Source organism: Charadrius vociferus, unplaced genomic scaffold (genome assembly GCF_000708025.1).
Source record: "Charadrius vociferus isolate BGI_N301 unplaced genomic scaffold, ASM70802v2 scaffold53, whole genome shotgun sequence".
In the NCBI taxonomy this organism is placed as follows: domain Eukaryota; kingdom Metazoa; phylum Chordata; class Aves; order Charadriiformes; family Charadriidae; genus Charadrius; species Charadrius vociferus.
In genome coordinates, this window is record NW_009647574.1 from 59,028 (window position 1) to 74,098 (window position 15,071).

Below are 15,071 nucleotides of genomic sequence, written 5' to 3' on the forward strand. Positions count from 1 at the left end.
GCCAGGTTCTTTTGACAACTAGTTGGTGATCTATAATGGGTGCTCCCTCCATTACAGGGACAGGAACCCTACTCATCTCGTATATTCCCATTGACTCTGTTGGCAGGTGTACAGGGGATCTCCCCTTAACAATGTTCAACAGATGAGAATCCAGTATGGCTTGGCATGATGCAAGTTTTCTCTGCAGTACTGCAGCTTCACTCCCACAATACATATTCTACATTCAGTGTAGTACTGTCCCAAGTGTTACATATTGCTCGAGTTTCAGGACACTGATAAACATGGCACACGGTCAGACAGAAAATTTGTGCAAGGGCTGCAATAGGATAAAGCAAAAGGACTGATTAATCACAGTATTGTGCCCTACTCCCTGCTTTTTATCCCCCACAAACAGAATTCTGGAATTAGCGAAATTCATACATCAGCTATTTATCAGTTCTCATGCCCTGAGGATTGGATCTCCTAAAGTTAAGAGAGATAAGGGCTTCTGAGAATCTCAAGTATTCCTGCAGACTATATTGAGCCAGATTTTCCCCAGTCATCACCTAGAATGAAAGAATTTGTCTGCAGCAACAAGCATCAGGATGACATGGAGTTCAACCACTAACAGTCTCCCTGCCAACTTTTCCCACTGCACGGGACTTGCATCACTCCGATGCCTTCACAGGAATCAAAGTGAACAACAGAACCTGAAATAAAATTCAAGCAGCTTCAAGAAGAGCCAAAATCTTATGGATGCCCAACTTTCCTTCTCAGTAGTTAACTCTTACAGATACCCGCACCTACTCCATCACATATGCATGTAACAGCACATTTTCTTCATTATTCAGTTTTTCAATTACCTCCCTTCACCTTCTAGGAAAAAAAAAACCAAACCCAAACCCAAAATAAAACCCAATCTCTTCACCTTCCAGTACTAGTAACGGGAATCTAGCACACTCCTCCCATGAGCTAGTCCTTTACTTTCAAAAGCACTCAGCATATATCGTTTCAGTCACCTTCTCAAAGGGGATGGACATGACAGGTACGGTCCTTTCTTAAGGAGGATGAATCATGGTGGGCACTTCTTAACAACATACAGCTGCAGAAGAATACCCAGAGCAAGATAAGACATTTAGGGAGCCACCCACCCCCATGGAACTTCGGTGTCTAATGTTTTTCCAGCTTCTGTGCAATGGATGTCTCTAACCCTAGTCAGTTGTTCCAGCAAAGATTCTCCCCAACTAGGGTTATACAGTGGGAATTCCAAAGCAACAGGCTATGTACAGACATGTCAGCATTCCCTCCAACAGAGAGACGAAAAGGAGAAAATTCCTGAGGATGTGTATCCTCTACTTCACTTTCTGAATCCCAGCCTCCCCCTCGCCTTGGAATGAGCTCTACAAAGCAGTATCTGTTATGTACATGAATCTCAGCTCCCTTCCTCTGGGTAGTTTCCCCTCAAAAGCGACAGGCAAATCCCAGGACAGAGACAGCTGCTGGGGAGGGGGAGGTCTCCTTAGGATGACTCGCCAGAAGCAAGAGAGCCTGCAGCCTTCTTCTTAGGGCGTGTTTTCACACTTCTCACTGGAAGCTGAGGAGAAAGAAGAGGAGGCATCTTAGGGCAGTTTAACACCTAAACATCTAACAGAAAGATATAAGAATGCAGAGTGAAAACAGGACAAAACAACTACAACACGATGATGCTATTCACGTCACCCTTTGTTTCAAAAAGGGCTATTTAACCATTCTACTTGGTTTTGGTTAGTACACAAATCACTCTGAGCGTACCCCTGTACTTGGCACTGGTGAGCCCGTATCTCGAGTGCTGTGTTCAGTTTTGGGCCCCTCACCACAAGAAGGACATTGAGGCGCTGGAGCGTGTCCAGAAAAGGGCAACGAAACTGGTGAGGGGTCTGGAGCACAAGTCTTGTGAGTAGCGGCTGAGGGAACTAGGGGTGTTCAGCCTGAAAAAAGGAGACTGAGGGGAGACCTTCTCACACTCTACAGCTCCCTGAAAGGAGGTTGCAGAGAGGTGGGAGTTGACTTATTCTGTCAAGTAACGGAATAGAACGAGAGGAAATGGCTTCAAGTTGAGCCAAGGGAAGTTTAGATTGGATATTAGGAAGAATTTCTTTACTGAAAGGGTCATGAGGCATTGGAATGCGTTACCCAGGGCAGCGGTGGAGTCCCCATCCCTGGAGGCATTCAAGGGTCCAGTAGATATAGCCCTCGGGGACATGGTTTAGTGGTGGGCTTGTCAGTGTGAGGTTAATGATTGGACTAGATGATCTTACAGCTCTTTTCCAATCTAGGAGATTCTGTGATTCTGTATCCATCAAAGAGCAACCAGGAGAGGAAGACATTCAAAAACAGGACAAATGTGATAATAAAATCGAAGTCAGCTGTCTCAACAAAAGACTGGACATAGCGATATTTCTAACTGGTAACATTCACGTAACACTCCACTGCTATAACTTTTCTGCTTCCTGACTGCAATCCCAAATGCTGTTCTCTGAAAGATGTAGAAACATCTTGAGCTAGTCTGCACACTTTACTCCAGTGTCTTTCATTCTAGATATTGGCAAGAAAAGTGCACGTATGACCTACAATGCAATCAGCCCTTCTGAGCAATCCTGGAAATCTCAGTCAAAGACCTCCTACAATTCCTACATCTGAACCAAAGATCCAAATAGACTGAGCATAGAAACAAATATGCCTGCAAAGGGCTTTATTGGAATTTCTGTATTCACAATAAACAGCATAGAAGAGTCGTTACTTTCCCCACAATTTTATTTTAAAAATTCCTCGCTAGGAAGCTTGGAATCAAGTTTTGTTTCTCTTGTTTATCCGCTCCTGTCTAATATGCTACAGAAGAAAGCAGAAGGGTCAACTCAGAAGTAAGCCTTGTGAACTTTAAAAAGATCCAGGCTGATTTTAAATGTATCTTTAGACATACACATCCATCCCTGGAGATACTCAAAAGCCATCTGGTCATGGTCCTGGGAACCCAGCTCCAGATGGCCTTGCTTGAGCAGTGGGGTTGGACCAGATGATCTCCAGAGGTCCCCTCCAACCTCAACTGTTCTGTGACTCTGTTACAAAGAGTACTTAATCACATGCAGAGGTGTCCTGTACACTGTAAAATCAGGTTAACAGTAAGACTTTAAATGATGCTCTAAGCAATTAGTTTTCTCCAAATTATTTAATATTTAGCCTGAAAAGCTTGACAATGTGAACCAGTCATATAGCACTCTGCCTTAAATAAAAATAAAAAATAAAATTAGGAGTCCGAGTTGAGTCAAGCAAATAGGACCCCAACTTCACAAAAAGGGAGAAGCTTTTTATCACATATAAATCAAAGTACAAGAAATGTTCAAGTAAGAATCAAAACCTGGAAAGCAGCACCTCAAAAGGCGCATTCTACAAACTACAACAACAGCTGATAAAAAAGATTGTTAAGCTAAACTGGCTCTTGGACACAATTACATTTATTTTTGTGTATAATTTGTTTTAATAATAATAATCCAGGCAACCCATGCCTCATCTGACTGGCTGTAAATATCTTCGATCATCACATGGTCATATGGAGGGGACAGCTCAACAACGACTAGTTACCCAAAACCCCAAGGTGGGGGGTAGCAGGGGGATGGGGAGTGGTGTGGAGGGGGAAATTACATTTTCCCCATATCTAGTATGCAGAAGTCCAGGAAGGCCTAAGAGGGTACAGAACTGCTGCATTTTAGATGAGGAGAAAGTGGCTGTCCCAGGGACAAATGTCACAGTAGTATTAAATATTCAGACTGTAACAGACAGGAGAGAGGATACAGTCACCAAAACACATTAAAATACCTAATGCTCCACTCCAACACATTACCTGAAAGCAAAGATGGGTCCTGGCTTAGGGCAGAGGCTTACAGGCATCATAAAAATACAAAAGCTAAAGACTAGCATAGCAAGTAGACAGGAAGTCCTCTGATCTAGGACTCAATCAGCAAAGACTTAATCCAATAAAGTTTATATAAACAGCTTTTAAATGCACCAAGACTATGAAGCCAGAGCCTTCCAACAAAGCTTCCAAATCCAAGTGGGTGCTGGAAATAATTTACACACCAGCTCACCTCAGCTTTCATCACCTTCTTAGGAGTTTTGAGACTCTGGGTACGTTTAGGAAGTTTGTCTCCTGCATCTTCATCTGACGGGTCTGTTCTAGTTTCCGACAGGGTGCTGTTAGACCTCTGTGCCACACTGCTCTCCTCTCCTGAGGAGTAACACGAAGCTAAGGAATAAGACAGAAAGTTTAGTAAATACTTTTGAAAATCACATTAAGTCTAAAATGGCCTGTTCCTGAAGGACCACATGAATGGGAGAGGTCAACGAGCCATAAGAAGGACAAACCAAAAAGTACAGAGATGTGTTAGTAGATGGGAAGGGACTAGGGAAGGCAATGCAACTTCTACCAGATAATTTGCAATCTTGTAGCCCTTCCAAGACCCAATGCATGAGAAGTCCAGGGATCCTCCTCCCCTCCTGGATCACCGTATGAGGCCTCATACAAGGGCCCTGCAGGGGTGTTCTGTACCTGAATCCTCAATGGTTTCAAGAAGACTCCCACCAGAGGGATGCAGCTGTGGCTCGTGGCTTCGCATATGCACAGTATCTTCATCCCGGATCAGAGTGAGATCCTGCATGCTGAAACTTCGCAGCTTCTCTGACAAAACTCCCTGGCCCTGAGAGGACATAAAACTTAGGGTCATGGGCACTTCACCTTCACCAAGATCACCTCACACAGGATCAGTCAGAAGAGGAGAAAAGGTGCCCTATTCCCCACTAGGGTACTCCAGAAAAAACAGAGAAGGGGAAAAAAAAAGTACACTCCCAAGACCAACAGGGAAGAGGTTAAAGCAAAATCCATTCCACTCTCCCTCCACTTTTCATAAATCAAAGGATGGGATTAACAGCAAGGCAAGCCAGAGGAAAGGAAAAGTAGATTGGTGCCAACAAGTACCAGCACCCCTAACAGACTCATAGCACTAATTGCTGGCACACAAAACTAAACGGCTGGGGAATTCCTGAATGTTACAGAAGGTGTTGTATTACCTTTGCAGCTGCAGTAACTGCTGCATTGGCAGCAAGGTTTAACCCTCTCTTGCCAACTCGCATCATGGTTTCATAGCTCTTGTCACGAGCCTGAGTAATGTATTCATCAATTTCCTAGGAAGGCAATGTGGAACATGGCATTTAGCTCCTCATTACAAACATGATCAAAGTCTCCCCACCAACACCCTTAAAATCCCAAAGCTCATCTGGATGCTTTTTTCCAGGCTACCAGCATCAGCTGCCACTGATCGCGTAACAGCAGTTTCTCTGCTGCTTACAGAAAGCTTGCAAACGCAACTTTTACTTAAAGTATGTTATCTCCAAATTGCAACAACTGAAACAAAGCAGTTGCTTACACTGACGACATGAAAAAAACAGTATGGCTACAGAATGTGCTGCTCCTACTGTGAGTCAAAGAGCTTAACTACTGACAGTGGCTACGCCGGCTCATGACACTGGGTTAGCCAGACACGCTTTCTAAGCATTAGGCAAATGACCGGCTACATTACAATCTTCAGTAAGCTGCAGCATGACATCGCTGGCAGAGACAGAATCATTCTGCATCCACTAATGTCAGCACAAGCATGATTCACGCATTTCAGCTTTTATTGTGGCATAACCGCATCAGAAGTCACTCAGCTCCCAGACAGGTCGGTATCTTCTAACAACAGCAGGTACCTTCTCCTTATTGGAGAGCGTTGGGTGCACAAACTTCCTGTAGAGGACACTGGAGCCCTTGGTGTAAGGGGAGAGCAGCCAAATCACAAATGCGATTTTCAGCTCGAAATAAAAGGGAAACCTGAGAGAAAGAGGGGAGGGGGGAAAAAAAAAAAAAAAAAAGAGAGAGAAAGATGGAGAACTGGAATCAAGATCTGCACAGAGACAGATGGAGATAACTGGTAGAGAGCAGCACAGGCAGAAAGAGCAAAGGCAAGACAAGGGCTCAGAAACAAAAGAATCAATATATCAGATCAGAATAGCAGAACCCTCTTTGGAACCCTAGGACATACCTTCTTTGAGTCTCACTTAGTCTTTCATCCATAGCCATGAAAACTCCATAAACAGGGCATCTCTCAGCCCTGCAAACACACCAAATTACAATCTGATAGCTACTCTCATAATTCTGAAGTTTGTTCAGAGAGTATCCACTGGATGTTAACATTACATTAGTTTCCCTCTCATTTTCCAAAGTTTTCCACTACGTATCTCAATAAATCTCAAGTTCCTGCTAAGGCTGATGGCTCAGTTTCTGAAACTTCCAGTAGGTACTCCTCAGATAAGGCACAAAAGGAGGATCAGTGTAAATGAAAAAGCATGCAGCACATAAGTCTTTCATCACTAACCTTTACCCAATAGTCTCTGAGAAAATACAGTAGCAGAGACTGAAACAAGTGAATGCAAACTTTCTACTGTCTCTATTAGTAACAAGAGATTTCTGGCTTCAGGGGTCCATTTTAAGTACACAAACAAGCCAAAGCTCTTGTACTTTTTAGATCTTTATCTGCGTTTCAAAGTTTATGCAGAACTGCCAAGCCCTTCTGTAAGGCACATGGAGCCATTTCATGTTTCTTTAAAAAAATGCAACTCTCAACTTGTATTCTTTCAGAGATGTATGCAAAGCTCAAACACCAAAGCAATGAAGAAACGGAAGACAGCCTGTTCCAAAGGTTCAGTTGAAGACATGTAATGACGATTTGTCATTTTTGGAGGCCTCCATATTGCCAAGCATGACACACAGCACTGAAAGGATTAAGAAGCTGCTTCCCTAACAGGTCCCTTCCTTCCACTATCCTTTTTTTTTTTTTTCGTCTTTTAGACCACCATTTCTCAAACTTTATCAGTTCACATTAACAGCTTCACAAAAATATTTTATGTTATGAATGGATGAAGATCCTCTTACAGACACCCAACTGTTAATACTGTTTGTAAGTATAGGAGATGAAACAGCTAAGACAGCAGCTACTACCCACAGTATCTACAAACCTGCAGACTCTTCAAAGGGACTGAAAATTCCTAAAGGACAGACAGTTTATTCCTGGCATCCTAACACTACTCCTCCCTTATTAAAAAAAACAAACAACAAAAAACCAAAAAAAACACAAAAAACCCCCAACAAACCAACAAAAGAAAACATGCTGCCAAGGAACTCACCATGAAAGAACAATGTCTGTGAGTGTTTCTGCAGTGGTGAAAAAGGCAAACACAATCCAGTACATCATCCACTTCACCTGCAAAAGAGCAGTCGCTCAACAGACGTCCACCAGAACCCAGAAAAAGTGAAATGCCTTCTCAGTAAAAATGACTCATCACCCCCACACATTAAGATGAATTCAACAATAAGAAGGCATATATAATCAATAACGGAGAGGGTCAAATACTAAATGGTACATTATAGTTTGGGAAAACATGTAGGATTAATGTGGTCTAAACAGATAAATGTGCACAGATACACTGATGAATGCATGTGCTGTAACAATATCATGATGCAGCAGTATTAGAGTCCCAAATAAGCGATCTAAAACGAGTAAGCAGTTCACTTTAAGAAGTTATAGTCTTTCATATATCATGATTATTGTAATAAATATATATATATACACATATGCAAAATTTTAGTTTCAACTGTAGCCCTATATATTCTTAATTTAAAGTTTCTTCTTGGGAAGAAAAAAAACCCAAATCAATAGATACAGTATTTTGCTCTAACTCGTTACTAAGCATTTTTTGCCTTAATCATTATTCCCAGAAATTACACGAGCATTTTTTTTCCCCTTTTCAAATAAAGGCTCAGTAAGAGAGGTGAAGCCGAGGGTATGTCACACCAACCTTATCTTCTTGTTTAAGGTCTTGAGTATAGTTTACAAAGTGTACTTTGTGCTATGATCATAGAATGGCTTGGGTTGGAAGGGACGTTAAGGATCACCTTGTTCCAACCCCCTGCCACAGCCAGGGACACCTCCCACCAGCCCAGGTTGCTCCAAGCCCCATCCAACCTGGCCTTGAACACCTCCAGGGATGGGGCAGCCACAGCTTCTTGGGGCAACCTGCCCCAGGGGATCACCACCCGCACAGGAGATAATTTCTTCCCAATATCTCATCTCTATCTCCCCTCTTTCAGTGTGAAACTGTTCCCCCTTGTCCCATCGCTCCCCTCCTTGATCCAGAGTCCGTCCCCAGCTCTCCTGGAGCCCTTTTAGGGCCTGCAAAGGGCTCGAAGGTCTCCCCAGAGCCTTCTCTTCTCCAGGCTGAACCCCCCCAACTCTCCCAGCCTGTCCTCCCAGCAGAGGGGCTCCAGCCCTCCCAGCATCTCCGGGGCCTCCTCTGGCCCCGCTCCAACAGCTCCGTGTCCTTCTGCTGTTGGGACCCCCTGAGCTGGAGGCAGCGCTGCAGGGGGGGGGTCTCTCCAGAGCGCAGCAGAGGGACACAATCCCCTCCTCAGTCTGCTGGCCACGCTGCTGGGGATGCAGCCCAGGATGCCAGTGGCTTTCTGGGCTGCCAGCGCACATTGCTGGCTCATGGTGAGCTTCTCATCCACCAGCACCCCCAGGTCTTTCTCTGCAGGGCTGCTCTCATTCTACTCATTGCCCAGCCTGCATCCATGTTTGGGATTGCCCCAACCCACATGCAGGACCTTGCACTTGGCCTTGTTGAACTTCATGAGCCCAACTTAAGAAAAGAAAGGAAGTTAATTCAGCATATGTGTCTTTGTTACTTCTCTGATTAAATAAAAACATGATTTCTACATGGTTGGTTTGTTTGTTTTCCTATGTGATCTCACAGATCATTATTTGCCACGCCAAAAAAAAAAAAAGCTTTTTCTAATGAAATCAACTGAGCACTAAAAGACTATCTTGGCATTGACAATGACACCTTTTGCTCCGGTTCATGAAAACAATACCAGAGAACCATCCTCTTAACGGTGCAGGGAAGTTTCGGTGAGTGCTGTCGAGAGAGCCTGTGACAGTGCTTCTGTGCAGTGGGATTTTCCGTAGGCTGCATTAGTGGGACTGAGCCAACACTAAGGCTCAATCCGAGAGCTCATCAGATACTAATTTACTGCTGGTCCTGCTATAAATAATGCATGCCAATGGGGAGCTGCCATGGCCCTTAGTAGAGTAATGCACTCGGGCTTTCTTCCTCCCACAGAGGCCAAACCTCACATCTGTGCTGGTACTGCAGAAGAACTCCTTCAAAACCATCTCGGTGACTTAGGATCATTATATGCCACTTCCCTCAGGACCTGTGGATGTATCTCATCAGGTCCCATGGATTTCTGCACCTTCAGGTGCCTCAGATGGTCTTGAACCTGGTCTTCTGCTACAGTGGGGGGTTCCTCATTCTCCCAGTCCCTGCCTTTGCCTTCCATGACTTGGACAGCGTGGCTAGAACACTTGCTGGTGCAGATTGAGGCGAACAAGTAAGTATCTCAGCCTTGTCCCCGTCCTGGGTGACCAGGTCTCCTGTTTCCTTCTGGAGAGGGCCCACATTTTCCCTAGACTTCTTTTTATCACTGATGTACCTGTAGAAGCTTTTCTTGTTGCCCTGGACGTCCCTGGCCAGATTTAACTCTATCTGGGCTTTAGCTTTCCTAACCTGATCCCTGGCTGCTCAGACAATTTCTCTGTACTCCTCCCAGGCTATCCGTCCTTGCTTCCACTCTCTGTAAGCTTGCTTCTTCTGCTTGACTTTCTCCATGAGCTCCTTTTGTTCATCCATGCCAGCCTCCTGTCATTTTTGCCTGACTTCCTCTTTGTTGGGATGTGTCGCTCCTGAGCTTGGAGGAAGTGGTCCTTGAATATGAACAAATTTTCTTGCTGGCACATCTGTATGCCTGTTGTCTATCTCCCTACTTCCTCACACCTTTCCCTGGAGCAGTAGGTATTTCTTTCAAAGCAAATATAAAATAATTCCCCCCCATCACACACACACTCACACTCTGCTGTGTTTTAGTAACAAGTCTCTCAGCTATAAGCCAGTTATTCCTAAAGAGCAATGAGTTGAATTATGAAACCTGCTACCCAAAAATTTCCAATAGCAGAAGAGTCATAGAATCATTTAGGTTGGAAAAGACCTTTAAGAAGGGAGATGGCCAGTTTTCTATGCTGTTAAGAAGTAAAAATAAATGTATGTAGCAGATAAATGGAAAGAAGAGGTCACCTTTGCTAAAAGCAACGTAACAGTCAGCGTCATCTAGAATGGGAAAGGAGAACTAAGTTGAATCAAGGAAATTCCATATATTAAATGCATTAATCCATATATTAAAGTTATACAAACATTTTAGTGACAGCCTTTGTTACAGCAAATGAAGTTATAAAAACAGATGTTTCCCCAAACTTGCATGTGTTGGAAAATTTGGTGACCTGTTCACGAAAGACCCTCCAAAACTTTCTAAAAAAACCACAATAAAATTATGCTACTTCCAACCCCTCTAACACAGTGGATGGTTTTGAAGATAGTGGTTAGTAGCCCAAATTATTCCCACTTTATTGTGCAATTTTTTTCACAACAGAAAGGAGCAAAACTGGTCTTTTATGGCACCCCTGCCCTTTTTTTTTTTTTCTTTTATCATCAGTTTGTAAAGGACTAGAACCAGGTGTCATTCACTTGACTTCTAAAGTAACTCTATGTAACGAATGGTTAACTCTTCAATACAGCAACGTAAATTAGTTCTTCTATGAAAAAGTGTGTGAATAATGACAAATCAAAGGTGGCAAACAGGGATCCCAATGAGCGAGAGATTTCAGAGAAGCTACATACCAGTAAGTCTTACTTCAGTATTCAGCAAAACAAAGGCAATAATAATAAAAGCAATTAGCAGATACGTAGACATATATATAACATAATGAGGAATGTGGGTTTTTTTTAGAAAACAAAAATCTCACAAATGTAGTAGAATTCTTAGAAGGTTTCCATGAGCTCTTGCTATAGCGCTTCCCTTACCCACAGGGTGTATGGCATTCTGCAAAGTTTCCAACAGGCCTAAATAAACACTCAAAGAAACTAAATTGTCAAGGATAAAAAAGGAAGGGACTCCTGAGGATTAACAATTGATTAAAAGAGAGGAAACAAAGGATAAAAATAAATGGTCATTTTGCACAATGAGGAAAGTTACCAGTGGAATCCCACAGGAATGAGTGCTGAGATCTGTGCTGCTCATCTTCATGAAAGATCTGGAGAAGGTTGCGAATAATATGATGACAAAACATGCAGAAGATACTTTTCTATTCAGGGGATTAGGTATGAGTTGATCAAAAAATTCAGAAAGGGCTCTATACTGACTGATCTCCAGTTGACGTTTTGTTGCTAAATGTCATTAAATACAAAGTAATGAATTTATAGTATCTGCTTTTTCTTAGTGAAAACTCTTGTGGTTAGATAAATTAGCTCACACCACTCAGGAGCAGTCACTGTAGACATCCTGACGAAACCATAAGCTCAGTGCTCATTAGACTTTTTCATTCTGCTAACAGGATCCTCAGAAGTGTTAGAAGAGGAACTGAGAACAGAAAACGCTGCTTTGTTAACTGTTTAAATAAACTGCACGTTCACATCTTTAATACTGGACACAGGGCTCTTGCCCTCCGTCTCCTCCTGCCACCCTTCACTCTATGCTCTACAGCCAAAGACAAAAAGAAAATATAGCTCTTAAATAAACTAGTCTAGCTCTAGAAGTTCCTGTAATGCAGATAACCAGAAACTAGATGAGTAGAAAGCAGCAGGGAAGAATCACTCTTTTTTTTTTTCTTATGATGTTTGAATCCACAAACACCTTCAAAAAGGGAGGGCCAAACCAGGCTATATTTTTTGCAGTCCATTATAAAGGAATCAGGTCTTTGCTGCTCAAGCTGGTGACTAACAACTTTAGCTAGCTGCACACATGTAGTCTCCCCAGCTTGCACCAAGAACCTAAATAAATTCAGTAAATGCAAAAGCGTAATTGGAATGTAGATTTGACCAACGCTGAAGATGACATGTAAAAAGAAAGACATTACTTGTAAAACAGTCTGAGCTACTAGAAGCAGTTTGTCACAGCTGCTCAAGGACTTATAATAAATTTACATAATGGTGAGGGAGAAGAGTAAGTATGCTCTGTACTCTGGTGCCACTGATGGACTGCTTGTGGTAGCTTGGCCTGCGTCACGTCAATCTTCAATACACCACTCTCTAGCACAGATACATCCGCAAGATCTTTCTCCCCCACCAATGTTGGTTCTTAAGCACCGCGAGCAGGTAGCAGTACATAGACACAGCTGGCTTTGAAAGCGCGCAGCATGGCATTCAAGTTTTCCACGGACCTTCCACATGAAGAACAGTTTGAACGGATATTAGCCCCCTTTCCTGTGTTTAACAAAATTGTTTTTTCCCCTCATGTTGAGAAGGAAGAAGTCCTCCAAAGGTAAGTGAATTAGGCAGATAGCAGTCCAACATCTAAATGCTTATTTCTGATGTAGTCCTCTCAGAAGAAATAATTTATATATAATATCAGTTTTAGCAGTTCAAATACATTTTCTTGAACCAAATCCAGTATTTCCACTGAAAACAAAAACAAGATAAAATCTTCTGCTGCAGCAATCCAGAACTATCTACTTTAAGAAAACTACATCAATGAAGCATTAAACAAAATCAAAAAACGAATGCCATACTTTTCCACATCAGCTCTAGTGGGGCTTACCACCAGGTGATTTGTGGATATTATTGTTAAGACAACTTTATGATACTCAAGTACTGTATCTCATTTCTTTTTCACCCCCAGATTAGGGAAGTCTTACAGCAATCTAGGTAACATCTACCAAAAGAAAATCAGATCAATACAATGTTTATATTCTGTAAGGAACCACAGTATTTATGTACTTCAACCGCTAACCTACCCAAAGAAAACAAGCAAGTTTTTACTGTAAAGAATGCCTACGAACTCAAAGGCTCCATACTGTCTGGATCTTTGAGCTCCAGAACAAGTATGCCATAGGCGGTTTCAAAAAATGAGGCGTTTTGGTTTTCTTTTTCCCCCTCAGGTTCTCCACAAAACAATCGTAGAATACCAGGTTGGAAGGCACCTCAAGGATCACCTGGTTTTTGGTGATCCAACGTTTTTGGCAAAAACATGGTCTAGACAAGATGGCCCAGCACCCTGCCCAGCTGAATCTTAAAAAGTGTCCAATGTTGGGAAACCCACCACTTCCCTGAGGAGATTATTCCAATGGCTGATTGTTCTAAGTGTGAAAAATTTTCCTCTTGTGTCCCATCGGAATCTCCCCAGAAGTGACTTGCATCCATCACCCCTTGTCTTTTCCGTGTGACTCCTTGTAAAAAGGGAGTCTCCGTCTTCTTTGTAGCCACCCTTTAAAAAGAGGAACGTGGTGATAAGGCCTCCCCTGAGCCTTCTCTTCTCAAGGCTGAACAAACCCAGTTTTCTCAGCCTTTCCTCACACATCAGGCTTCCCAGTCCATGGATCATCTTGGTGGCCCTTCACTGGACCGTCTCCAGCCTGGCTGCAGCTTTTTGTACAGTGGGGACCAAAACTGCACACAGTGTTCCAGGTGTGGCCTGACAAGCGCTGAGTGGAGTGGGATAACGACTTCTTTATGTCTGCTGGTGATGCCCTTGGTGATGCAGCCCAGCATCCCATGGGGTTTCTCTGCTGCAGCAGCGCACTGCTCACTCACGTTGACACTCATGAGCCAGAGTAAAATTCCAGGTAAAAAAATATGCATTTTATGCAACAAATGAAGGTCACAGGCAACTGGAAGGAAAGAGTAGAGAAAGGCCAGAGAAGCCAATAGCAATACGATACGACTTCATACATAACTTCAAAGATAACTGTGAAATCACAGGATCGCAAGATTATTCAGATAGTTTCTTTCATGCTTTCTTTTCAGTTTCTAATGTTGTTACTAATAAAGTTCAAAGCTTAGTAAGGCTCATCGTATTTCTGACTATATCTCTAATACTCACTCAAAACACTCAGTTATCAATGCCTCCCGAACGTTCACACTTTGACTTCTCTGCTGAGACCAGTATGAAAAAAACCAACCCCAAAACAAAACCCAAAACACCTGAGCCAGATGTTGTGATTTGTAAAGCTGTCCATGATGAGTGAGACCCTCACCTCAGCTGACATCTTCAAACGAGAGGGCTGAGTTTTACGCCAACACATAGGAAAGGTCTAGGCAATCCCAGAGGACTGAAGCAGCACAAGGCACAAAAGGGCTATATCCTGCAATATTTATTGTTGACGTGTCATTTTGTAAAGAGCAATCAGAGCCAGCTGGATGAAGAGTCTCGGACTGCACCACAAAGCAATAGCGACAGATTATATCCTACATTCACCCACGATACCTCTCTTCTCCATCAGGTCATTCCTCACTCCACATAAATGGAAACTCATCCCACCCATAAGCCAAATAGCTCTTTTCTCCACTGATCAACTTTGAACACCTCTTCTGTGAGAAGACGACACATCATGTTGCTAAAAAGCATTTAGCGTTTTAAACATGGTAATGGTAACAATGGTGAAAACAGAAAGAGAGAGGGGGAAACGACTCCAGAAAGGATGGAGGTTGAAGTCTTGACCAATGGAAAACACTGATCACGCGAGATGCTGACAGGAAGACACAAACCAAGCAAAATTACTCAGCCTTTTAGAAGAAAACAAAAATAGCACTGAAAAAGCTGTAAAAGGACACTGAGTGAGGATAAAGTTAGAGGGAAGGCCTCGTCCTGGGCTCTCAGATGTGCCCAGACTGACCGTGTCACCACACTCTCCTCTCCCAGCGCCTCCGAGAGCCCCCCCTGCAGCCCCCCCGGCTGCTCCCGCCGCCCCGGGGAGCCGCGGACCCTCGCCCGGGCCCTACTCACATATTCCTTCACGTTTTTCGTCTTCACGGCCTTGTAGGAGGAGTACGCGGGGTAGAGGGTGCCGAAGATCAGCCTGCGAGGAGAACGGACCCCTCAGCGCCCAGCGCCGTCCCGCGCCGCCGCCGCCGCGGGGACCTCC

The 15,071-nt window shown here is 43.4% G+C and overlaps 1 protein-coding gene across 2 annotated transcripts; it reads right to left on the reverse strand.

The window, feature by feature from the left end:
• Nucleotides 1-1,160: 1,160 nt before the first annotated feature.
• On the reverse strand, nt 1,161-15,016 carry REEP2 (receptor accessory protein 2). Of its 2 annotated transcripts, none has more exons than XM_009880897.1 (7): nt 14,933-15,016; nt 7,231-7,307; nt 5,758-5,878; nt 5,080-5,193; nt 4,562-4,709; nt 4,101-4,258; nt 1,161-1,573 (listed from the first exon to the last, which is right to left on the reverse strand). In XM_009880897.1, exons 2-7 carry the CDS (start codon nt 7,296-7,298, stop codon nt 1,499-1,501), a joined length of 684 nt encoding a protein of 227 aa, XP_009879199.1. In that variant the 5' UTR covers nt 7,299-7,307; nt 14,933-15,016; the 3' UTR covers nt 1,161-1,498. The 2 variants fall into 2 exon arrangements, with proteins under 2 accessions (XP_009879199.1, XP_009879200.1); XM_009880898.1 differs by having other exon boundaries at nt 1,499-1,573; nt 4,101-4,240.
• Between the last annotated feature and the right edge of the window lie 55 nt (nt 15,017-15,071).

Coding starts and splice junctions, on each gene's coding strand:
- REEP2 (XM_009880897.1), bottom strand. CDS start 7,298: ATGATGTACTGGATTGTGTTTGCCTTTTTCACCACTGCAGAAACACTC. Junction 5,879..7,230: donor ACAGACATTGTTCTTTCATG/GTGAGTTCCTTG, acceptor TCTTTCTCTCAG/GTTTCCCTTTTATTTCGAGC. Junction 1,574..4,100: donor AGAAGGTGATGAAAGCTGAG/GTGAGCTGGTGT, acceptor CTTTCTCCTCAG/CTTCCAGTGAGAAGTGTGAA.